General features: G+C 43.6%; 1 protein-coding gene across 1 annotated transcript in view; it reads right to left on the bottom strand.

Annotated features, from left to right (window-relative positions):
• The window catches only part of RIPK3 (receptor interacting serine/threonine kinase 3), a 42,634-nt gene extending 19,983 nt beyond the window's left edge, over window positions 1-22,651 (bottom strand). The window contains exons 1-7 of the mRNA XM_083158366.1: window positions 22,581-22,651; window positions 20,810-20,971; window positions 14,915-15,236; window positions 9,535-9,683; window positions 7,187-7,236; window positions 3,491-3,649; window positions 948-1,033 (exon numbers count right to left, since the gene is read on the bottom strand). Coding sequence (XP_083014492.1) covers window positions 948-1,033; window positions 3,491-3,649; window positions 7,187-7,236; window positions 9,535-9,683; window positions 14,915-15,236; window positions 20,810-20,943 — 900 coding nt within the window. The 5' untranslated portion in view covers window positions 20,944-20,971; window positions 22,581-22,651. The remainder of the gene's footprint in view (window positions 1-947; window positions 1,034-3,490; window positions 3,650-7,186; window positions 7,237-9,534; window positions 9,684-14,914; window positions 15,237-20,809; window positions 20,972-22,580) is intronic.
• Between the last annotated feature and the right edge of the window lie 3,267 nt (window positions 22,652-25,918).

Here is a 25,918-nt window from a genome sequence, read left to right as displayed (position 1 = left end):
GGTACGATCCAAAAAGAAACCTTTATATGCTTTTAAACTTGTTTGTACATGTGCATTGAAAAAGTATGTTTGTTTCACGGGGACCTCCGATTCTGTCTATATATTATTATCAGTGGTTTTTACCTATGGGCTGCAGGGTAATGTCCCCCAGGTAAAATCCACCACTGTAGTGAAGCCAGATGTAGTTTGAGAGACTACACTGGCTTCACTGTGACTGGCAGTGACTTCCTATTGGAAGTCTGAGCTGCCAGTCACCCAAGAGACGCTTCACTACTGGCTGCTGTGCGACAGCTCATAAAATGCGGGGTCTGCACATGCCCAGTACCTATGTCGGTACTGAGCATTCGCCGGTCCAGGTGCCTCTCATCTTTATTATACAGGTGCTGGGACTGTGGTTTCCCATCTATGGGCTGCTGCCATAGCAGCCCATAGAAGCTGGCCGCATGCACAGTACGGAGGTCGGTACTGTACATGAGCCAGTCCTGGTGCCTGTCATCATATCACAGGCGCCAGGATTGTGCCTGCGGTGGATACTGGGAGAAGTGGTGGCAGAGTGGTGGGGGTGTGCCGGCATCGCAGGCAGCGGCAGTCCCCCTCCTGCCATAAGGTACAAGCCGCCACTGATTATTACATTTACATCTTGAAACAATCCCACACATTTTTGTTATCTCTCCTTTTCTCTCTCCAACACGCCCGACTTCACGTGAACTTGAGAAGAAGATTTACAGACTAAGCTCCATCAATATCCTTTGTATTTATTGCTGCATTAAAATCTCTAGTATATCCTTGTGGTGGACACATCATACAGCTGACTGCATCTTAGGTAAAACCTTGCTCTACCTGTGTGTAATACGGCTTTATTGCTTCATACACCGTGAACCAACATGCACTATACATTTTTCCACAATAAATCTTCTCTGCCAGTTGTGTATGTGGAAAATACTCACAAGTTTGTCCTGTACATCTCTCACTGCAGTTTTAAGCTTACTTCTATCATATTCAGAGTTAAATGTCTCCCACTGGTTACAGCATTCTGCAAGAAGAAAACATTAAACATCATGAGCGGTATGTAATGCAGTGCGAGCAGGGCTGGCAACAGAGATCTTGGGGCCCCATAAATTGATATTTCTGGGGGCCCCCCACCCCCTGCAGTCAGCCGCCTGGCACTCGATTGCTGTGGGCGGCTGACACATAACACCCCCCCCCCCCACTAAACTATTCAACTTACTTTAGCTAGCGCACATTACTTGTTTTCAAGAAAACAATGCAAAGTACAATATTTTATACATACAGTATCTCGCAAACTATACAACCCCTTTTCCACCATGCTGAAACTTCTCCATATAAAGTAGGGACAATACTTGCAGGGAGGGAAGTATATGATATTTAGCCAAACTGAGGGTCTGTAGGGCAGGTGTCAGTGGAGTGCGGTGGTTTCTTGGGCTCAGGGCTCTTGTGACTGCTACAATGCTGGAGAACCTGCTTCCTATAACACTGGGATGAGCAGATGCTGACAGACTCCATAATTCAACCCAATCCTGGTTGATAGACAGAAAAGTTCCTGCGGTAGGGCCGCCTACCTACTCTGGTGGTAACCCAACACTGGTGGAACTCAGAGCAGAACCTTTCTTGGCTACGGCTCCTGCTCCTGACCAACAGGCAGGCCCGGCGACAGGGGCGACAGCTGACTCGCTGCAGACTCGGGAGGGGAAGATTCCTGGGGATGCCTGTTTAAATACGCAGCTCCCGGCCGCGGCGCGCTTACACACACTGACATGAGCCCGTGCTGCTGCGGAGCTCATGTCAGTGTGTGTAAGCAGTGTCCGGAAGCTGCGTGTTCTGACAGGCATCCCCAGGAAGCTTCCCCTCCGGAGTCTGCAGCGCCGCGGCCGCAAATATTCTTGTTAGGGGTGCCAGGGGTGGGGTGGTTTATGTGTCAGCCGCCCACAGCAATCGAGTACCGGGCGGGTTAATGCAGGGATGAGGGGCTGATTCTGGGCCCCTCCGATGGTCGGGGCCCGAGTTAGCTGTCCCCTTTGACCCCCCCTGTCGCTAGGCCTGAGTGCGAGTCCAGTGGCCATACACGATGCACAGAGGTTTATTAAAAGGCAGTTATTTACAAGGTTTATGACCTGGATTTGTGTAAGTATCCCTGATGCAAATATGGTACATTAAAGGCAGCTGCTGCAGACTTGAAACATGTCTCTCTCAGCATAAGGATGTAAGGGGTGGATTAATAATAGGGCATATGGAGCTGCAGCTGCAGGCCCCCCAGTGAAAATAGGCCCACAGGACCCCAAACTATCACTGCAGGATTTTGTCAGACGGCCCTCTGACGAAGTTCTCCGTGACGAAACGCGTAGGGGCGTGGCCTAGCGTCACTGTGATCGTGGAGCCGGAGTGAGTGTAACCGCTCCAAAATTTGCAAGGTGGTGTGCACCATTCTATGCTGTCTAACCCACGACAAATGTGAGCCGCCGCCTATGGTACATGACCCCATCCATTGTTCTGTGTTATGTTTTAATAAAAATAGTTTTTTCTACAAAGTGGTAATTGCACTATTGGCGTGCCCACACCTATCGTTATAGATTTACGTTTACCAGCTGGATTCAGGAGAGCCATTTGGTTCAAGTGTGGAGCAGCCAGCTGACAGCCGAGTGCGTGGAAAATTAACGTCGGGGTGTGGAACTGAAAACTACCCTTGATCCATACAGAATCAGAGACGTGCACCACTGGGACTAGTATTCCCTTAATAAATTATTTTTAACCTTTTGCGCAGTATATATAGACTTGAAATGGACTGCGTCACTCCTGGGTCTTTTCAGTCGGTTTTTATTGCATTAAAACGTGCAGATACAGGTAAATGCGGGCCGACATTTCAATGCCCTTCCGGTATTGTTATCAATGCCAATAACTGAAGGGCATTGAAACGTCTACCTGTCATCCTACGGAAGCACCCAGGGCTTTAAACAAATAACCAGCAGAGTGCCGAATGCTGATTCATCACCAGGGGAAAAAGAAAATAAAAGCTTTGAAATCTAGTCTGCTACCTACTGTGTTTGTGCATGTGTGAGAAAGAGATGTAGGGTGAAAGTTAATAGAATGAAAGATTTGGTAAGAAATCTCCAGTTTTTTTAAAGCGGCAATCACTTACACTTCAAAATCAAACTGATTTTGCAGTGTAAACGATTACCACTTTAAAAAAACTGGAAACTTCTTCCCAAATCTCTCACTTTCTGAATCTCTCATTCTATTAAATTTCCCCCTTAGTTTCACTCTCTGCCAGCAGATGGCAGTGTTTTGGAGACTCACGGACACTAGACATATATATATAGATGATAAGATCCCTATGTTTTCCCTGTTTGTGATCCATAAACCCTGCTGCGAACAGTGGTAAGATGCAAGGTAAAGCAAACAAATATACAGTGGATGTATGGTCCAGGTTCTGCTACGTATTACCTCTGATTACCTCTGATAATGTGATGCTTACCCTTGAAGGAAGGTCTTTGGAGCCTGTCTTTATCCCAGCACATTATAGTCAACTGGACCGCCTCATGTAGAAATTTGACAGAGATCTCATTTTGCAGTGACTTGAGACATGGACGCTGGCCTGCAGGGACATGCAGGCGGATCAATACAGATTGGTTCACTAAAAGACAGTAAATAAAACAAATATATTGTGTTAGTATCATGAACACAGGGCCATCTTAACAGCATCGTAAGCTCTGGCAAAGCAATGAACTGGGGCCACAAGGCAACCTAGGTACCTGTCTAGGCCCTGCAGGCCTCATAACAATATCCAGGCCATCCAAAGCATTGCCAGAGGAGCATTGCGCGACTATCACATGCCGTCGTGACATCACATGGATCTGCCCACACTCCCAAAGTCCCTTTCTCTGGTCTCATCCACAGTTTACATTAAATGTGACACAGGTATTAAGCCTACTTCCAAAATACTTAGAGCTAGATTCAGATTTGTACCCAACGCCGATGTTCAGGCATCTGTGCATTTACTAGGAGACTTTGAATACGCCAATGTACTCTATCAATGCCATCTACATTCAGCAGCAAAAATACAGTGCTATGGATTGAGGGAAGGCCCAAAACCAGCATCTTGCCTAGGGCCTCATGAGGCCTAAATCAGCCCCTGCCCCAACCTACCAATTTTTGTGAATAAATTACATTTATATCTGCCCAGAATGGCTCTGATCAAAGGCCTCTAGAATCAAGGGCCCCTGAGCCCTGCATACACATACATTGTATGCTACCAAGGATTTATGATCAGGCTGCCTCAAAATTTACTTATAAAGCCCAGCACAGGACTAGGCTGCCCACACGCCGTGCCCCTCCTAGCGATGTGCCCACAAGATTTTGTATTAATCGCTATTGTGCGAGTGCTTCGCTATACAGCAAAGTGGTTGCACATCACTGGCTGCCCCTGGCACATCCTGGCCATGTTTGTGGGTCGCAGTGGCAGGGCCGGCGCCACCACTAGGCAGCTTAAGGCATTTGCCTAGGGCGCCGGCCACTAGAGAGCGGTAACAAGCTGCAGGGGAGCAGGAAGAAGAAAGCTCTAAGCTGCCTAGTACAGCTTGTGACCAGGAGTTCGTACTAGCAGGGAGCAGGTGAGCCGTATGCCCCCACCCTCGCCCCCCCTGCCTGCAGTGTTAAGCCCGCTGCCCCCCCCCCAGGAGCTAGTTGGAAATCAGCGGCACCACTGCACCCCCTTCCCTGCTAGACGGCAGCGATCTGCTGCAGGCGCCGCTCCCCCCCTGCCGGTAGTGTTAAGCCCGCTGCCCCCCTCCGGAGTTAGTTGGCAATCAGTGGTGCCACTGTACCCCCCTTCCCTGCTAGACTGCAGCAATCCACTGCAGGCGCCTGCTGCCCCCCCCCCCCCCAGTCAGCTGCAGAGGCTGTAATCCGCAGGTGGTGCCTGCTGTCAACCCCCCCTCCCCCCGTGAGCCTCCCCTGTGGACTGGGTCGGAGCGGCGCGCGCGCGGGGGGGCGCAGGGGCGGCAGGTCGCCTGGGGCGGTAACAGGGCTTGCACCGGCCCTGCGCAGTGGCTATATGTGACATCACGCAGCTGCCGCGCCCCCCCACACCTAAAATGCATGGGTGCATTACCCTGCAATGCCGCATAGCCACCCTCTGTTGTCCTATCCCATTGTCACCCCCTGTCACATATTAGATTAAGACCGCAGTTTAAAGCCCATGCACTGGGAATAACTATAACTTATAACTGTATTATAACTGTAACCTCTCAACATATTAAAATGAATAACAAATAGGTAAAGGTAAAATCAAAAGGGTCGATCAATAAGGTGTGAAAAACACACTGCTAAGTGCGGGGAGAGCTAGGTCAGTGTGGGGGTGAATTTGCAGTGCCATTGGTGCCATTTTAAACTCACTCTAGTTGAATTGTTCCCATTTCAAACTTTTCCTTTATATCAAATATTTTGAATAAAGGTATTCAAGATTTTTAGTGAAAAAAACTAACAAATCTACAACTGAAACAAATCATTTAAAAAGAGGTACTAAAGTAACCTGGGGGAAATATGGTAAATATAGGGGCCCACTTATCAACTAGGTTTAGCTTTCAGCTCCCATTAGGGTTACCACCCATGTGGGATTACTCTGGATAGTCCGGTAATTAAACTGGGTGGTGTTCCCGGACTATACAATGTCTGGGAACCGTGCTGCCATGCTGAGGTGAGGAGATGCGCCGGGAGTGGGACAGAAGTCGGGACACGGGAGATAGCTGCTGTGTGGACCTGGCTGCTCATCGGCTATTTAAAATCTTGTGGTTCAGCAACCAATCTGGAGAGGTGGCTACTGATTGGCTGTTGGACCACGAGCTGGTGCGAGATTGAAATAGCCTGCGAACAGCCAGGTCTGAGGCTATTTCTCCCGTGTCCCAGGCGGCACTCTGCCTCTGAGATAGCTGGGCTGTAGCCTGATAGAGGTTGCCCTGCTGGCTTGCAGCCCACCTCCTGTTTAAAGCTCCCCCTTGGCAATGAGCATTAATTAAATTCCCCCTTGACAATGAGCATTAATTAAAGTACATTTTGGAGACTATGGTTTTCGGAATAATTTGGATAACGGATATTTGGATAAGGGATACTCTACCTGTATCACAAACTGGCTCTTATCCATCTTGCTCAGATCCTTACACATGTCTACTTTAACTGCTTCCAATACAGTACATTAACTTCAAGAACTGATCGTTTACCTGCTGCAATATATGCCACCCCTTGATATTATATACTGTACATATTTTTGTATACATGTTTGAATGAACATACTGGAGTATTTTAATGCCTGTAGTCAGCAAATAAAGAAGATTCTGGATGTTAACCATAGAGATGAAAAAAGTTGGGAAACACTGTTGAATGAGGTGTATTAATGTATTCAAACTCCATCCAGCTAAGTGACTCTGACCCAGATATCATGCAGATGGCAAATGTGACATCTGTGTTCTAAAACCTGATTCAGGGCTCAAGCATGGATATCACTAATGCCTGCACTGTTGGTGTGCCTTGAGGACCAGAGGTTGGGAATGCCTGCTGTCTATATCGATTTTCTTAATGCATAAGACATTAGTAAATGCTGATATGCATGTGGTGAGTGTCGGGATGCAACACATTGAAAATGGGATGATTAATGCATCCCACCCTTTATCTCTCTACCCTTTATCCCTCTCCAAGTGTGGATTCATATTCCCCATGCATGCGCTCTAATTAGAGGAAGAGAAATGCGTCTGCAGAGACAGGAAAACAAAAAAGTAAAGAAATGATCTAGCCCCACAATCCCCTTCAGCTCACAAATTTAGCAGTACCTCATACCCCTATAAGCTACTTTCAGCTACTTTAAACTATCCCACTGATTGTATGAACTAAGCAGCTCTATACATATAACAGTTATTAAAAAGAGAAGACACTAAGGTGCTTAGAATCCTGCGTTGTAGAAAAAGAGAAGTAAGTCCACAAACCCCACGATGTTCCAGTATCTTCCAGATTGGATGCCATAGAAATTACGTTTTCTAAAATACATTTATACTACAGCATTAATACAGTGGTGCTTAAAGTACTGTATTTAGCTGACAACCACATTAAACTTGGGAAGCACTTTCAGTACTCATGCAGTTCAACATCACCAACAGTTTACGTATTGCAGCATAAACCGTACCAGGATAAGGGTCTTCTCCTTTCAGTACCACAGCAGACAAAATGGCAAAACTAAACAAAAGAGACATCTGATTAATAGTATAAACAGTAGATATAAATATGACTACATCATCATGAGTTGGACATGTTTACCGAGTATTGTTGTGATAATGTAGCTTGGAAAAGAAATGAAAGTTTCTTATTATCAAACCTTTATCAATGGCGGATTAAAGGGTAGATGTATTCAAGCTGGGTGCACACTAGAGCGATGTGTACCTGCATATGCCGGCTGGCAGTCCAACAAATCATATCTGCTGTACATATAACAACAATATTATGAAGGACAGAACACTCCCTTGATTTCATGGTGCTACAGGCAATATTGTCCAGTTGGCCATGTAGTACTGCCAACATGGAAGATATCCCTTGCGACCGGTGGTGCACCGTACCAGGATATGTGGTAGATATGTTTTGGGAAAGGGCATGCTGTCAGATCAAGCATCTCAAGTGTTGATAAACTGCATCACAGTGAAGGGTGACGAAGGAGCACCAGAGAGAGAGAGAGTTCTTGTTCTTGGGGTTGTATAATAGGCAGTTAAATATTTATTGAGGAAAAAAGGGGATTTATTGGAGCATACGCAATATAACAACATTTTACAGAGCTACTTTTTGAAGAAACATAGCAAATATTTAACCACTGAAGGCCAGTGGAGGACTTAGGCGCTAATATACCCACTAATTTATAAAATTGTAATATTCAATATGTCAAAGTATTAATAAGCAGCAGCTTTCTAAATGCACTAGTGCCAGTGCAAATAGGTGTCAGGCCCGGTACCAGGATTAATCCTGGACTCGGAGCTTGCACAAAATGATACTAATTACCCAATGGAAATATGAAAACTGCGCTAATGTATACAAATCAATATCTGATACACCATGGAGGAAGACTCATGCACAGCAATAAGAATGGAGACTGTTTCAAAGAATATAATTCATGTACAATTTATTTTTATACATAAAAATACTTATAAATGAGGCGGCCACCTATTAATGAAAAAATACAGAATAAACAGCATATATGTGTACACTTTAAGAGCAACATTTATAAAACATATAAAATACATACGGAAAACCTGATAGTCAATGATTTATATGGCTTTCAATTTTTTGCCTGCAAAATTGGTTTTATACTCACTAATAGTAACGGTGAATGTTTGCCAAGTTAGTATCCGTAATAATGCCGAGCCGTGGCACAAAAGTTGTTTAGGGAATAAGTTGACCACTTTAGAAAGTTAGATAATTGGTAATGAATAAGTCAGGGCACGGTATGCACATAATTCACCTGTGCTGCCATGTGATGGAGTCCTACACGGTGTATCAGTGGAGTGTCCCGCCTGAAGGAGACTGACAGAGTGTCCCGTCTGATGGAAACTGACGGGAGGACCTTGATGGTAAGTGCGGCTTAGCGTATCTCTCACTTACGCTGTCGGTGATGGCGATCCTGTATTTCAGCACCGTGTCTGTCACCCACGTATGCCTGCTCCTGCTCCTATCAGCGTTCTCCACGAGGCTCCAGGTGGCGATGGAAGGTGAGATTTGGAAGCGTGGCAGTCCGTGCAGATGGATGACGATATTATAGCAGTCGATGGCAAACATCCAAAGAGTCTCTGGCAAATAAGTGTTGAACCAGGTAGCTGATACACCGTGTAGGACTCCATCACACGGTAGCACAGGTGAAGTATGGTTTTATGTCTAGCCCCACATGTATAATGTGCAGTATGAACAAAAACATACATCCCCATCAAAGCTTTGCTTACATTACCTAGTGTAACTGAGGGCCTGATTCAGACCTCTTCGCTGCTGTGCAAATTCACAAAACCGATGACTATCGGCAGACTGCCCGTAGTAGGCATACGCAACACCTGCAAGTGAAGAAATCCTGCTACTTTTTTCCTTCGATATGAATCTAGTGGTCTCGTGGTGGTAACCGGCCATTTAGTTGGAGTGCCTAGAAAAACGCAGGTGTGCCAGAAAAGATGCTAGGGGGACCTAGGAAAATGAAGTGTTTAATGGGTGGGTGTGTGATGTCAGCTCCAAGCTGGGTATGCCTGTTTTCATTCCAGCTGCCGAGTGAGTCGCTGGCTACTCCTAGCTTGCAATGACCGGTGCCCAGTGGAAAAATAATTTGATGGTAAGTGTCTAATGAATTCTTGGTACAAATCTATTCGCACAGTGTGTACATTAATTCGCACATAACAGGGCAGCGTCTACCTGTTCGCTGGCCGCTGCTAATTCGCTCAGCAACAATCAGGTCTGAATTAAGCCCTATATGTCTGCAAAATGTGGGTTTAATACATTTTATGCTGGTACCTGTAAACATCACTTGATTCATGTGGTTTATACCCTTCTCGAAAAGCCTCCGGGGGCATATACTCTAGGGTCCCTGCAACTCCTTCACATTGATCCAGCATGCAGAAAGAGGAGCTGCTTGTATATTTAGAGAGACCAAAGTCTGTGATCTGAAATGACAGACATAAACCGTTAATGACTAAGGGCCTGATTCCGATGTGGTCAGATATTGAAGCGGTGGGGCAATTATGAACTACATGCATCTTAGCCACAATGCAGTGCGACTGAACTGTGATTGAATGCAATTGCGCGTGCAGTGAGGATTTATTAACAAGTGAATGACACATGTGGTGCATTTTGTGGGAGGTCCTGGGGTGTGGCGGTAAAAACATAAATGTGTCCTGTCCCTTATCAGGGCAAAATCTGTGATCCTATATGCAGAAAATAAAGTTCCACCATTCTTAGGGCCATCATGCGTGACCATAGGATTAATCAGATGGTCTATTAGCGATGGATCTGCAACAACAGCTGCATATTTATATGCGGTTCCAGGTTTGTTGTTAGGCATTCAAAAACACTTCCAGGTGGCTGTAGCATATTTTCTCATGAGAGCTGAATTAACAAACACAGCGGAATCAAGCCCTATGAAAGCAGACTGTCTAATACCAAGGTTTTTTAATTATATAACATTCTGAAAATGTAACAGGTATAGATTACAGTTTCATTCTGGTAAAGAAATGTACTATTGTACTCCATACTGCCACAAACTCCTTTTTTTCCCATTATAGCTTTACTTGTTTAACAGCATGCTGGTGATGTGTGTATTTGGGCATTTCCTCTGTAGCATCCACAATTGCTTAGTCCTTTACCTGAGCAACAGGTGTACTCAAAAGGTGCATACACTTTTTTTGACCAATTTCGTTCATTTTGGCCCTTCTGGATGATATTGGTCAAAATATCTTTCAGTCTGTATGCGACGAACGACAGATGATGATGCCCATACCCGCCAGTTGTTCATCAAGGTTGCTCGTCAACTGTGCATGTAGCTCAATTTGAATATCTTTTTAAAAAAGCCTATAAACTGTAGCTAGATTGCTCATCTTTCATCAACATCTTGGGTGAGATTTAATAGGATGAGAGTTTCAGAAAGTGAGAGATTTGGTGAGAAATCTCCAGTTTTTTTAAAGCTACAATCATTTACACTGCAAAATCACACTGGTTTTGCAGTGCAAATGATCGCTGCTTTAAAAAAACTGGAGATTTCTTACCAAATCTCTCACTTTCTGAATCTCTCATCCTATTAAATCTCACCCCTTGGGCGAAATGTAATAGGGTGTGATTTTTTAGACATGTGCGATTTTTGGTCAAAAACGGCCGAAATCGCACATTTTCCGAAAATCGCACATTTAATAGGTTGAAAATCGCGGTAAAAAATCGCACTTTTTACCGCGAAATCGCACTTTTCTAAGTGCGATTTTTAGTCACATTTCAATTCGCATCCAGATGTTTTCCCATTATAAAGTATACAACTCGCAAATGTAATAGGGTGCGATTTTTGGTCAATGTTACCAAAAATCGCAAAAAAAATAGACCAGGTTCTGACAGGCGATTTTGACAGAACCATGCACAGATCATTGAGATCTGTGCATGGTTCTGTTAATAAAAATGTGTAAAAGTGTTTTTATAAAAAAAAAACGGCGTGGGGTCCCCCCTCCTAAGCATAACCAGCCCCGGGCTCATTGAGCCGGACCTGGTTCCAAAAATACGGGGGACAAAAAATCTGGGGGTCCCCCGTATTTTGAAACCAGCACCGGGCTCCAACAGCCCGCGGTGTCATGCCACAGCCGGGGGACACTTTTTATACAAGGTCCCCCGGCCAAAACATGAGCACCGTGGCTGGTCAGCCTTGGACGGGGTACCTGGAGGAGTGGGGACCCCCCCAATAAAGGGGTCCCCCCCCCCCAGGCTTCACCCGTCCAGGGCTGAAGCCCGGGGCTGTCACCGGCGTCCGTGGCCAGTGGACGCCGGCCTGATAGGGTTAAATTCATCATACATATCATTACATTGCTTTTTACCGGCGAACTACAAGTGCCAGCAGACCTCCCCCGCATGCTGGGACTTGGAGAACCACAAGTCCCAGCATGCGGGGCATTAATGGGCCCGCTGGGACTTGTAGTCCACCTGTAAAAAGAATGTTTATAAAAAAACACACACACAGAGAAGTACAAGTTTATTACACACACACACCTCAATTTTACACCAGCGTTACTTACCATTCCTGGATCCAGCGCTGGTCTGGCTGCTTTACAGCCGGCTCCCCCCGAACTGACAGGCAGCGGGGAGAAGCGGCTGTCTCCGTCGCTTCTAACAGCCTCTGTAGCGCTGTCCGAGTGCTACAGAGGCTGAGAGCGTGATTGGCTGAGCTATGCGTCTCCATGGAGACGCATACTGTAGCTCAGCCAATCACGCTCTCAGCCTCTGTAGCACTCGGACAGCGCTACAGAGGCTGTTAGAAGCGACGGAGACAGCCGCTTCTCCCCGCTGCCTGTCAGTTCGGGGGGAGCCGGCTGTAAAGCAGCCAGACCAGCGCTGGATCCAGGAATGGTAAGTAACGCTGGTGTAAAATTGAGGTGTGTGTGTGTAATAAACTTGTACTTCTCTGTGTGTGTGTTTTTTTATAAACATTCTTTTTACAGGTGGACTACAAGTCCCAGCGGGCCCATTAATGCCCCGCATGCTGGGACTTGTGGTTCTCCAAGTCCCAGCATGCGGGGGAGGTCTGCTGGCACTTGTAGTTCGCCGGTAAAAAGCAATGTAATGATATGTATGATGAATTTAACCCTATCAGGCCGGCGTCCACTGGCCACGGACGCCGGTGACAGCCCCGGGCTTCAGCCCTGGACGGGTGAAGCCTGGGGGGGGGGGACCCCTTTATTGGGGGGGTCCCCACTCCTCCAGGTACCCCGTCCAAGGCTGACCAGCCACGGTGCTCATGTTTTGGCCGGGGGACCTTGTATAAAAAGTGTCCCCCGGCTGTGGCATGACACCGCGGGCTGTTGGAGCCCGGTGCTGGTTTCAAAATACGGGGGGCCCCCAGATTTTTTGTCCCCCGTATTTTTGGAACCAGGACCGGTCCAAGAGTCCGGGGCTGGTTTCAGAAATACGGGGGACCCCTATGCTTTTTGTCCCCCCGTATTTTTGGAACCAGGTCCGGCTCAATGAGCCCGGGGCTGGTTATGCTTAGGAGGGGGGACCCCACGCCGTTTTTTTTTTAACTTTTTTTTTTTGGAACAAAATCGCATTTATGAAAATGCGCACATTTTCATGACTGAAAATGCGCACATTTTCATGACTAAAAATCGCGGCAAATCGCGGCAAATCGCATTTTTTGCCGCTAATTCGCATCTCATTACATATGCGAATTCGCGGCAAAAAACGCGATTTTTAAAGGTGCGATTTGGTGCGATTTTTTTTTAGTCTAAAAATCGCACCCTATTACATTTCGCCCCTTGTGTTCAAGGGAAATTGGTCATCAATGTCTCTCAACGAAATTGGTCAAAAAAATTGTACAGTGTGTATGCACCTTAAGTAGATTATTGACGATATCTAACCTATTAACTATTCTGACTGCTGCCAGCCTCTGACTAAATATCCAGCTGATGCTTTTTTAACAAGTGAAGACACACAGTATATGTGGATATAGTACAATTGTAAAATATTCCTTACATTTAAAACTTTTTACTCACTTTTTAAAGTGAATTTATTATGAAAATAAATAAATAGAAACGTATAGAAACAAATGGAATAAAAAGAAAGAAAAAATAACTAAAACAAATATACAATAAAAAACAATAACCAAAATAACTTTTTGGTATAGATATTGTTTAGACTGACTTATTTCTGAGGTCGAGAGAAATCATTCGTTGGTCGTGACCATCAAATGATTTCTCTCCCATTCTGCCGCATGCGAAGGGATGGGTTTGCATGTTATCAAGGGGATTCGGCGGCGTTAAGTTTCTCGCTAAACAGCAAATGACTGCTGCTTAGCGAGCGGTACTGAATCAGGCACCGTGCTTGAAGTTACTGAGCTCTTCAGGATGACCCAATTACAAGAGCGTAACTACCATAGGTGCAAGGGGTGCAGCTGCTATGGGGCCCAGAGCTGAAGGGGGCCCATCTTTACCATCTAAGACTTAGATTCTAAGTAATATGTTTTACATACATTCATCACCATCAATTGCTAAGGGGGCCCTTACAAACTTTTGCTATGGGGCCTACGAATATCTAGTTACGCCCCTGCCCAATTTGTATCACAAATGATTGCAAACAGAGATTGCATGGCTAGGTGCTGGATTTTATACACCTGTTGAGCAGGTCTGATTGAAACACCTGCTCAACAGGTGTAATAATTAAAAGGTGTGGCCCAATACTTTTATCCATATAGCGTAGTTTGACATCTAATTAGAAACCCAGATTTCATATATTTAAAACAGGACATCCAGGAAAAATCAGGTAGGATGCTGAGACACTCACCCATTAGTATATATTATATGGGATTTGTCCCAATTGTTATGGAGACCAGAAAAGGATGCAAACTGCTCCACCACCTGGGGAACAGTTTCTTTTTTTTGGATTAATAACTTTTTATTGACTCGCATAAATAAAGACATTTACAATATGAGCACTTTGCTGCACAAAACACAACACAGAACAATATAAAACGTCAGAGCTAACGACATACATTATCTTAAGTAACATTCAAAATGACATATAGTAAAACACCATGAGGCCAAACGTAATAGGATGAGAGTTTCAGTAAGTGAGAGATTTTGGGAGAGTTTTCCCATTTTTTTTAAAGCAGCAATCAATTACACTGCAAAACCAGGTCGATTTTGCCATGTAATTGATTGCTGCTTTAAAAAACATGGGAAAACTCTCCCAAAATCTCTCACTTTCTGAAACTCTCACCCTATTACATTTGGCCCATTACCTTAATAATTCAAATTTACAGTAATGATATCCCTTCAAAAAGGTATGCCATTTTCAAATGGTACCAAGTGATCAGATGAAAACATTTGCACAGTAACCTTTATAATCAGTTTCAAATTAGCTCTCACTTCGTAAAATTAACAACTATTGTATACTTCATTATATTACACACCATATACAGTTAAAAAAGCACAGGTGTCTACTTGAGTCTATGAAATAAAGTACATTTTTTTGTTAGTAATCAGTTACCTCAGTCGCTGTTGAGAATGAGACGGTTGGGTAAATGGGGCACAGTAATATAATTGGCTCACTGTGCATTTATTTTTTTCACAACATTTCAATTTAAACATTTATCATGTACAGTATTAACTTATACATAGTCATACTTTAAAATACTAAACATGCATCTCACCTTTACATGCAGGTCCTCATCTATGAGGATGTTATTTGGTTTGAGGTCCAGGTGTAGAAGAGGAGGGGACAGGGTATGCAGGTAGTTCATGCCTAAAGCCACCTCATGCAGAATACGAAACTTCAAGGCCCAAGGCAAGGGATTAACTCTCTCCATCATTCTACCTAAACTGCCATACTCTATGTACTCCATCACAATGCCTGGAGGTTCAAGGGAATTGCCCTCTAAGATTCCATATAGACGTATTACGTAACAGCTAGATGATGCAGAATCCATCTTCTCTGCCTCAGAAAGGAGTTCTTCAAGACCCTGTGATACATTCCTGTAACGAGGAATTATAATTTACTTTTTGTGGAACTTATTCATCTACATTCATTATATGGTGGGTAAAACAGAATTATGTGTTTCTAATGTGGGATCTCCAAAGTTCTGAATTAAATTAAAAACACTGGAGAATTTCAAGGCGTAAAAAGAACAGAAAAGCAGTATCCAAAAACTTGTTCAACTCAAAACAAATAGAGAAACAATAATAAACAAATAATTTTAGGATATATCCGTATAAATTCTTCCTTCTTCTCCAATTCTCACCAGATGGTTTATATGAAAAAAAAAGAGAAGAATTAAATGTGTAGATTTTACGAGAAGTACCACACTCACAATAAAGTGTGTGTGTGTTGAAACTCATAAAGGTATCTTTAGTGGTGCTGAAAGCCTTCACCAAACTCACTGAGTGTTTGGAGAATTTTTTTAAACGTACATACAGTACAGTTAGTATAGCAGTTTCTTTAAAGTATGCGTACCAGTAACTCACAATTCACAGGGAGATTTTCAAACACATCTAGGTATCTTTACCTTGACTTCTGCATTAGTCTGGGCTTTCTTTTGACTTTACTAATGCACTTTCAGTGACAGGCTAATGTAAACTATTATCCTCCAGGTTCTCTCGCAATAACTGCTTAACATTATGTAAACTGAAAGCGGACAAGCTACTGTAATTACTGGAATTGCAGTACTTGCAGGCAAACATGTATTATCATTACTTACTGTCAGGTAAATGATCTGCACAACAGTAAATTAAAATGTATTGATTCCATTATCTTTGTAGTATTTGCAAAGTAAAGTATAGCTCATTGTCTGCATGATTTGCAACCAGCCTTTATGGGTAATGAACAATTGAATTCTCTGGTGGCGCCACTGCCAGTAGCAACATGCAAATGCACAATGCGCTTGAATTTTGGTTCTGAAAAACTTAAAGTGGCATTTATGATTTCCCTTTTGTAGATCAGGTGCTATCCTGAGCCTCTCCCTTGTGGGAGCACAATGATCCCCTGTGCACAACTGTACTGCCTTCCTGGATGCTTTGATGAACTGGATGGTCTTTGATGAACCTGCTGAATGCCTTCTGCAGCTTCTATTGTGGGTCAGTACACTGTAAAGTTTAGCACCTTAGCCTCTGAACTTTCTTGAATAATAAAACCATGGACATCACCTTCTGGCATGGCCTTAATAAATAGATAAGAGAATGTATCTCTGCTCAGCGCTTATGTAGCTCCAGTCCCCTACAATATCACCATGGGCCAAATGCAATAGGGTGTGAGAATCAGAAAGTTAGAGATTATGGGGGAGATTCTCTAAGAATCTCCGCCCCCCTTTGCCGCCCATCGCAATTATAATTATCGCATATGTTCTAACATATGCGATAATTATAGCAAAGGACAGCTCTTGCGTTAAGAGCTGTCCTTTGCGGTGAGAGTTGCCGGGTCCCAGCAGGTCCTGGCGGCTCCCCCCTCCCTCCCACACCCGGCGCTGCTGCGCCGGGCTCTCCTCCTCCCTGCACCCGGAAGAGGACCAGTGCAGGGAGTAGGTCACAGGTCCAGCTCTGTGCTGCCTGGACACAGGTGAGGGGGGCGATGCGGGGCGGCGGGGGTCCGTATGGGGCGGCGGGGGGTCGCTGCGGGGCAGCGGTGGGATGCGGTAGAAGCCCATTGGCTTCTATGGGGCACCTCCAGATTTTTCTGGCGATGGCTACCGCCACGGTAACCCGTTAACGGGGTTTTTACAGCATTTTAGCTTAGAGAATCTCCCCCTTTGGTTTTCCCATTTTTGTAAAGAAGCAATTAATTACATGGCTAAACCTGCTTTTGCAGTGTAAATTATTGTTGCTTTAAAAAAACTGGAAAGCCTCTCCCAATATCTGTCACTTTCTGATTCTCACACCCTATTACATTTGGCCCCACGTGTTAAGGGGTTACCATACATGTAAATGTAATCGTGTAGTTCGTGAATGTCCTTTTTAATAGATCTTCTCAATTCAGGGATTTGGGTGCAGAATTTATTGCGTGGCTCGCTGTTTGGATCCCATTGGCCTTGCTGGTGCACTGTGTTTGTCTGTTGGGGAATGCCTGTCAGGTCCGGAACTGCGGCTGTTATACCATATACCCAGGACTACTACTGCTTGCTGCTTTGCCTGTAGGATCATTTAACCTATGCTGTATTTTACATGCTCTATTGTAAATGCAAATCTAAATTAAATCCTTTAATTTTTAAATGTGTTTTGCATTATACAGTATTTTGTTTTCTATCTCCCTTCATATGCTGGGTCTTATACGTCTGAGAAATAAATTCTACACCCACATCCCTGAATTGAGAGGATCTATTAAGGGACATTCATGCAAAAATACATTTACTTGTATGTAGCCCCTTACTTGATATGTAACACGTAGTGTAAATGTGGGGGAGCTCCATAAGCGCTGAACAGAGATACAATCTTTTTTTATGCCTGTACATTTAATGTCACTCAATTGTATCGTGGAAAAATTCTAAAAAGTTATCTGGACTCCTTAAAGCGCTAAATTTATTTGGATTTAAAGTGAACCAGATGTTTATAAATGCCCTCCTCTTTGCAGTTCTTCCACTGCTCTCTCACAAACAGACAGAATCTCTCTTTCATAAAAAGATAGTTCCAATTTTATTATGTCCAGAAAAAAAGACTTCAATATACAAAAAACAATATTAAAAACACACAAAAAATGTCACTTTAAAAAATATACAGCCGAGGCCCAGTTTTAAGAATGAAGGGGTAGTGGGTTTAATAGCGCTGAGTGAGTGTGGGCCCACTCCATTATAGAAATTACAGAGGGGGTCGGACACATAGAAAGGACGCCCCTGTGGTTGTCCAAGCTGTGAAGATATGGAGGGAAGCTAATAAATTGGTGACATTCTCTGAATTAGATGTGGAATATCCCCTAAATAACCCTCAGGGAATAAAGGAAATAAAATATCTTCAAGTAACCAAGGTGTTGGAACAATACGGGGTAACCTGCGTTGAGTCAGATTTATAATGGTAATATACTTAAATCATTAAAACAGATGCAAGACGAGCTCTGCGTGCCCACACCTCACATCTTCAGATATCTTCAGCTGAGGAGTGCACCGGAGGCACACTTTAGGGACAATCCACCAAGATTCGGAACATCCCCAATTAAGAAATTGTTAAAATCGGAAAATAAAAATAAATTAGCCTCTACAATATATAACCAACTATTGCAATTGGAAGGGGGTGGATTGGATGAGGTGAGAGAGAAATGGGAGAGCGATGTGGGGCCTATAGAGATAGATGAATGGTCTAGTGCGATGTCATCAGTACCAAAAGCCACAAATTCAATCACAGTGCAGCAAGTACAATTATTCATGTTACACAGGTCTTACTTAACAATGGTAAGATTGATGAAATTTGGTGGAAGGACCTAAAATAAATGCCCAAAGTGTAAATGCGCCCCCGGCACATTCTACCATTTGATCTGGGAGTGCCCAATAGTACAGGAATTTTGGGACAAAGGTAAACAAATCCTGATAGATATGGGGTTAACAGGGAGAGCCTGACAAATAAATGCTGTCTTTTGAATATGACTAGTGATGGGAGTATGTGCAGAGAGGAAAAAGCCTTTATTATCAATGTTTGTGCTCTGGCCAAGGTAATGATAGCCAGGACTTGGCTGGCAGATACAGGTCTGGAGTTCGAAGGTTGGAAAGTACTCGTAGAATACACAGTAACACACGAAAAATATATACACATATATAAAAACACGCTAAATTTAACAAAATATGGAGTAAATGGATAAATTGATGAAGGACTTCTGTAAAAGAAAAACACAGATAAACTGTAACACAAGATAACGCACTCCTTTTTTTTTTCTCCCTGTCACATAGTATATTAAATATAAAGAAGAAACACAGAAATGATATGTGGGAAATAGTCCTGATTACAAATAAGAGTCACATTCATTAAAGAGCACAAGTTACACAGGAAGAGGAGTAGATACCTGGTCGGGTCAAGAAAAAATGAAACAAACAAGCCCAGGTTCCTGATGGTATAGCGAACCGACCACAGCACAAGTAGGGGTACAAACTAAAAGGCAAGCAATAGGAACTATAAAACGAATAGGGGAAAAAACTAGTCTATAGTTAAAATAAGTCCTCTCTTCAATTTATCATAGGCTCAAAAGGAGCTCATAAATTTGGCTAATGCAGTACTAGAATCATTAAGGGATGAATCGGAATACGAAATGGGCATGGGAAAGGGCAAGGGCGGGCAAAAGGGGGTAAGTGTTCTTAGTAGCGTGATGTTATATGTACCACTGGGAACAGCCGGACAAATATATTACACAAGAGATAAATTGCTGTACATGACTACGTGCCAGATACCAGTGGCAATGTTTAGTAATTGTGTATTGTTTTATGTATATGTTGTTTTGTATGTAAGACACATTTAATAAAGAATGTCAGTTTGCCCAATAGTTGGATCTCTGCTTTCAGAGATCTGCTTTACACAGAGGTCCAACTATTGGGCAAACTGACATTCTGCCACTATGACCCACTCTTTCTAACACTCTCTCATCCATCCAGCCTACAGTGTCTCCCTGCAATACTGGAAAGCATCAGGGTGACCCACTAATCTGGATTGGAAAGCAGAAGTGACTTGTATCTTAGTTCCCATATACAACCAACCTGGTACTCTCATTTGACACCATTGCCAGACGTTACCTATATACCCCAATTCGGGCCAGAATTCAGCAGGGCCAATACAGGGCAAGTTTGTCAACCAGGGAGGAGACCCCTGGGGAATAACTGTTATGGTAGCACAGGCACGGTGATCGAACAGCAGATACACAGGAGCCACCGGTTGTAGGAGCACTTTTCACGTGGGACTTTCCTGACCATTAATATCTACCAGAGTGGGACACTACTATCCCCTATAGAGCACTAACAACCTGATATTGAAACCAGATTGCATATAAACAAGTGTGTGGGATTACCTGGGCAAGTTGGCAAAGCTGACCAATGTAAAGTAATGATATTTGCTGAGGCAATAGTAATAGGACACATGAGTGAACCAATAAAAGTGTGAAAAGTTACAAATAAGGTTATCACACATTAAGACAATAAATCATGTGTATCTATGTATGTATGTCCTTGTCTTGTTTTGTGTTATGTGTTGTATGATTGACAGTCTAATGATAATGTGCCAAATGACTGATCAAAAATTAAGGAATGCTCCATATATTTTCCACCAAGAAGTCTATTAAAAGTTATGTTTTAACTAAATAATCAAATCATATAACTTATAGAATAAAGAGTGCGCCCCAAAAGGCACAGTTGTCTTACCATTTGCCTCTTGCAAACAAACCCCCTTCTTTTCAGTTACAAATACTGAATGTGTTGGGCGCACCACCAATCCGAGACTACAAAAATTTATAAAAGTAGTCCAACATATTGGTCCAAATAGATGTTTTTCTAGAATGTTCTAATCTACGAATAAAGTCTGTGCGGATCCAAACCCCCCTTCTTAGTATGGTAAGTGTGTAATGTCACATTTCCCACACAGGTGATACTTACTCTTTCAGTTTCTTTACTGCTACGGTTAACTTTAAATCATTGTGTTTTACTTTGTATACAGCCCCAAAGGATCCATTGTCAATTTGTTTCCAGTCAGACAGCGAATCACGGCGCACATATTTTTTCTTGCTCATTCTTCAAGCGAAATTTAGTCCATTTTATCTGAAGAAAAGAAAGCAATATAACACATGGGGTGGCATTCTTCAATAACCCCCGCACATTGCTGGCATTTGCATTGTTAATAATCGCATATGCAGTAACATATGCGATTATTAACTCAAAGGCGATGGCCGGCGATGTGCAGCGGGTCCCCCCTACCTCCCTGCACCTATACCCGGCTGTAAGGGCTCCATTTCCTCATCTCTGCACTTGGGAAGAGGTGCAGAGAGGAGGAGGTTCACTGGTCTGGGCAGCACAGCAGGAGGCTGCCCGGACACAGGTGAGGGGAGGGCATCGCGGATTGGCGGGGGGGGGGGGGGGTTGCAGGGGACGCGAAGGGAAGCCCATAGGCTTCCATGGGGTTACGCCATATAGAATTGGCGTAACCCCCCCCGCAGTGAAGCCCCGGCGGTGGAGCTTTGCTGCATAGGAAAATGCGGTAAGACACCCAAAAACGGGGTTTTTATAGCATTTTTAGTTTGGTTGTAAGACTATGAGTAGGCAGGAAGTCAGGTGATCTGCCTCTTTTGGGAGGTTGTTCCCCACCCTCCCATCCCTAATTTTCTATTTCTCTGCGGTGGTAAAGAATGGTCTGCACCATCTGCAGGGGTGGGTTGCGATGGGAGAGTTGATCACCAACGGTGTGTGAATGGCGTGTGGTGATCTTACCCAATCTTTTCTGTGACCGTTCTTTAGTGCCGCCACCATTTATAGTCAGATCATAGCTGTCAATCAATAAATTTGACATTCAGTTTTGAAACGCCAGCACTTGTGTCTGTGTCTTTATTCTAGTGTTAAGTTTGATAATGTTGTTTAAAGTTAAGTTTGTTTGTCAATTTAAAAAACTCTTCATGCCCGATACATGTGTGTGTGTAGAGTGTTTTTTGTGTGTGTCTCATTTAAGTCCATCTTGGAGATCAGTAGTATTGATCACAGTATTGATCACAAAACCTTTCTGGTGGCAGCAATGATAACATACCTGTTACTGCACGTGCACAAGCTGTCTTTAGTGCCCAAACTGCGCATGTGCAAAAAAAATTTTTTTTTAAAAGAAAAATACTTTGCAAGAAGGTTGATATTATTTGTGCGACAATTTTTTGTACTGACTACAAAGGGGCTTATTCTGACTGCATTCATGTTTGCATCTTTTGCTGATCGCAGTTTCACACTTTACGCAAATACCGCTACAAAGCCCTTCCCTAATGTGTCCAAATGTACAAATACTGAGACACCCACTGTCAGCATCCGATGCTGATATGCCAATTCTTAGTAGCAATAATTTTATATATATATTAAAAAAATCAATAAACACTGTCTTGGCATACCTGTTTATTATCTGTGTCCGTGATACATATTTGTTGTTCAGCTTCTGCATACAGTATTACTATGAATGAAATATGCTAGTGAGCCAGATGAGGGCAGACGCACAGAACGTGCTGACTATACAGGAAATGAAGCTGTCACAGTTTCACTTTGTTTGGAACTCCAGTAAATTTTAATTATTCATGCTTCCTGTGTCTGATTGAACATAAATCTACATTATCGCAGTTGCCCTGAACAGATTAAAAGACCAAAATCTGGAATAAATTGGCGGTTTGTAGACTATACTTACCAAGCAATCTGGGTTGCTGTGCACACATCTGCACAGGGAAGTAATGTCAGTGATGTCATCTTATGCCCTCCCCAAAGGGAGTGACTGGAGAAGGAATGAGCTCCTGCAGATGACTGTGCCTTGTCACTGACATATCAGTGCATTTACAACAGGTGCTTTTACAAGGTTCGGCTCTAGTCTGTCACTGGTTCTACTATATTTCATTGAAATGGAAAGGCATGTATACGTCTCTTTGCTTTGCCCCACTTCTGTATTGTACTTGCTTCGTTACTGCAATCTTTTGTTTAATACAGACGTGTCTACAGATTTATTTATTTTATTTATTTACAGTTTCTTATATAGCGCAATTGGAATTGGAAACCGTGATAAAACAAACTGGGTACAGTAAAAAACTGACATAGAGGTAGGAAGGCAAGAAGCAAATGCACAGAAGATTAAAAGAGTGACAGGTGATCTAATAAGTAATGGTGCCCATACACTTGTGAGATCTCAGGTACAATCATGCGATTTTGATAAATCGCAGTGACAAATTGCATGGATTGTGCGCCAATCGTATGTATCACCTGACGCAATGTGCAGACATGCTGGTCGTATTTCGCATCTCCAGATATTGGGGCAGATGTATTAAGCCTTAACAAGAGATAAATGCAAGTGTGATAAGGAGAGATAAACATCCAGCCAATCACATCCCAACTGCCATGTCACAGGCTGTGTTTGAAAAAAGTCAGTAAGGAGCTGATTGGCTGGACATTTATCTCTCCTGATCACCCTTGCATTTATCTCTTGTTTAGGCTTAATACATCTGCCCCATTATGTGCTGCACATAATATTTATTGCATTGCATGTGGTTTTTTAACACATGCGATTTATCGCAATGCGATGTGTGATCTGCCAGTTTATATACCCCTAGATAGCCCAGCCCTCATTATACCACCCGATTTCAGGTCACAAGGACCATGTGGATTATAGCATGATTGTATGCACCTGTAGATTTGTGGGGGTAACCCGCGCACTGTGCTGTATTCGGTGCTAGCGGCGGCACCAGCCGTTCGACCTGGTGCGGCTTGTTTCAATAGATATACAAGAGGGTAGTGGTGCTGCGCTCTGCCCCTATGGTTCTCTTTGTTGGTGTAATTTGTAGGAAAAAATGATGACTGGCAACTGTTGCGTATTGTGAATGATATTGGTAACTTTCCTCATGAAAAATCATTAACATTGTATACATTCCAAATGCTGTTACAGATGGTTATACACTTTATGCAATCACGTGTATTGAAACAAATAAATAGGGCTTTAAAAATACATGCAATTTATAGGTGATGTGGACACATATATAAAAATGCACTTTTCTGGGTAAACGTGGTGTTAAGAGTGTCTGGGGGGTAGGGATGCGCGGGAAGGGGGGAGAGAGAGAGATGGGGGGCATCTGGGATCGGCGGTAGGCTGCCTGATGGGGGTGTTGTTGTTTGCCCCAGTTGTCTGCACACAACGGTCCTCAGTGGTGGTCAGGGAGTGATGGTTCTCCCCAGCGGTTGACGGCCTTTGTGTTCCTGCCGTTCAGTTGTTACTTTTCACCGGGTCCCTTGTGCTCTGGGCTGGCGTCAGGTGTGGGTTCGCGGGTGGCACTGTGCACTGGTGGGTCGCCTAATTTTGGATACAAATACTGCAACATCGTGAGGATGTCTCTTTCCAACAACTGCGGACTGAAATTCCCTCCAGTGGTCAATCCTGCAAGGTTTATGGACCCTAATCGGGAAATTTCCATCTGCTAAACAAGGATACCCAGTGGACAAGTGAGCCATCATAAGCATAATAAAAGCAGTGAAAGTGGAAAACTCCATTTGAATAAGTATACAACCTTTATTTTATTTAAACTTGGATAATACTATTATTATAGTTTATTATTATTATTATTATTATTATTATTATTATTATTATTATAATACTTACATTTTAATTCTATATAATAAAAATATAACATTGTAACACCCAATTCATCCCAATGTTTTATGGCTCCACCATCTTTTTTTTCCTTTTTAGCATTTATCTAGGGGATTTGACATCCCCCTGTGGGAGCAGCTAGGCAACACACCCCAGTAGGCGCCTGTTGTATATACATAGCTGCAAGACTTGTAAATAAGTCCTGGGTCATACAGATTGAACAGCATAACTTTCACTGCGTCTGTGGTACTACGAGAGAGAACTCTGCCACTAATGACACTCCCTTTACATAGGCTTAACACAGTATCCCTTTAAATTGGGACACTCATGAATTACACAGGCTCATGACTTCAACCAGTATTTCATGTTAGGATACAAGTTTGCCTATGGCGCCAGTGGTGTATCTTGTTACCCTGCAGCCACCACGTAGGAGCAGGGCTGCCGAGAGAGGGGGGGAGCAGGTACTAATTACCCGGGCCCAGGCTTACTGGAGGGGCCCGGTGGGAGCCCTGGTCAAACTCCCTGCGTTCCTCCCGGGCAGAAGCAGCAGAAGCACACACCTACTGACAGCATGAGAGCTCATGCTGAGCCTGCTGTCAGCACTGCACATGCTGTAGGTTTGCTGCTGCTGCTGAGGGGGGAACAATAACACTCCCCCTCGACTTTAGAGTGTTTTATCACCCCCTAAACATTTTGGGGTTGTGGCCCAACCGCGGGATGGGACCACGCCTTCCGTGATTAGGCCACACCTCCAACATTTTACCGGGGCCCAGCATACCTCTCGGCTGCCCTGCGTAGGAGGATTGCTAGCCTCCACAAGACACACTGTGGTCTTCTCGTATCTGTATGAATTAGTTCACAACTGTGTACACAAATGCAGTGTTCAGTAAGGATTTGCGCATGTTCAAAATAAAATCATTGATGAAAACATCAGCTTGCTTAAAACTCTGAATCTGGTTCATTTTACAAGATCTCTGCTAGTCACTGAGCACTATGTAATGCTTGCTAGAAACTGATTGGTTGCTATTCCTCCACTTGAGGAGGTTTGATACATTTCCCCCTTAATTCAAGATTTACTTCCTATATACTATAAGATATGGATTTAATCCCAGGAATGTTGCATTGCAGTGAATCTGCCATATGGATATGGACTCGGTATGATTTACCCACAGTTGTAATACCGACTATCACTTTGCAGACAGGGTGTAAATACCAATGGTCAATATCTCGACAGGTACATAATACAGACATTTGAAATGCCAACACACAACATACCGACATGATCATCATGCCAAACATGTTAGAATGCTGACACAGTGGTAATGTCGACATGGACAACATATTAGTGTACCCTGTCCCCTTGCAAGGCTTGCTGCGCACAGAGTTCTTCAGGCATG

This window comes from Crinia signifera, chromosome 1 (genome assembly GCF_055691185.1).
Source record: "Crinia signifera chromosome 1, ASM5569118v1, whole genome shotgun sequence".
Taxonomy (NCBI): domain Eukaryota; kingdom Metazoa; phylum Chordata; class Amphibia; order Anura; family Myobatrachidae; genus Crinia; species Crinia signifera.
Note: the sequence above shows the minus strand (reverse complement) of the source record. Positions and strands in the feature narration are given on the sequence as shown.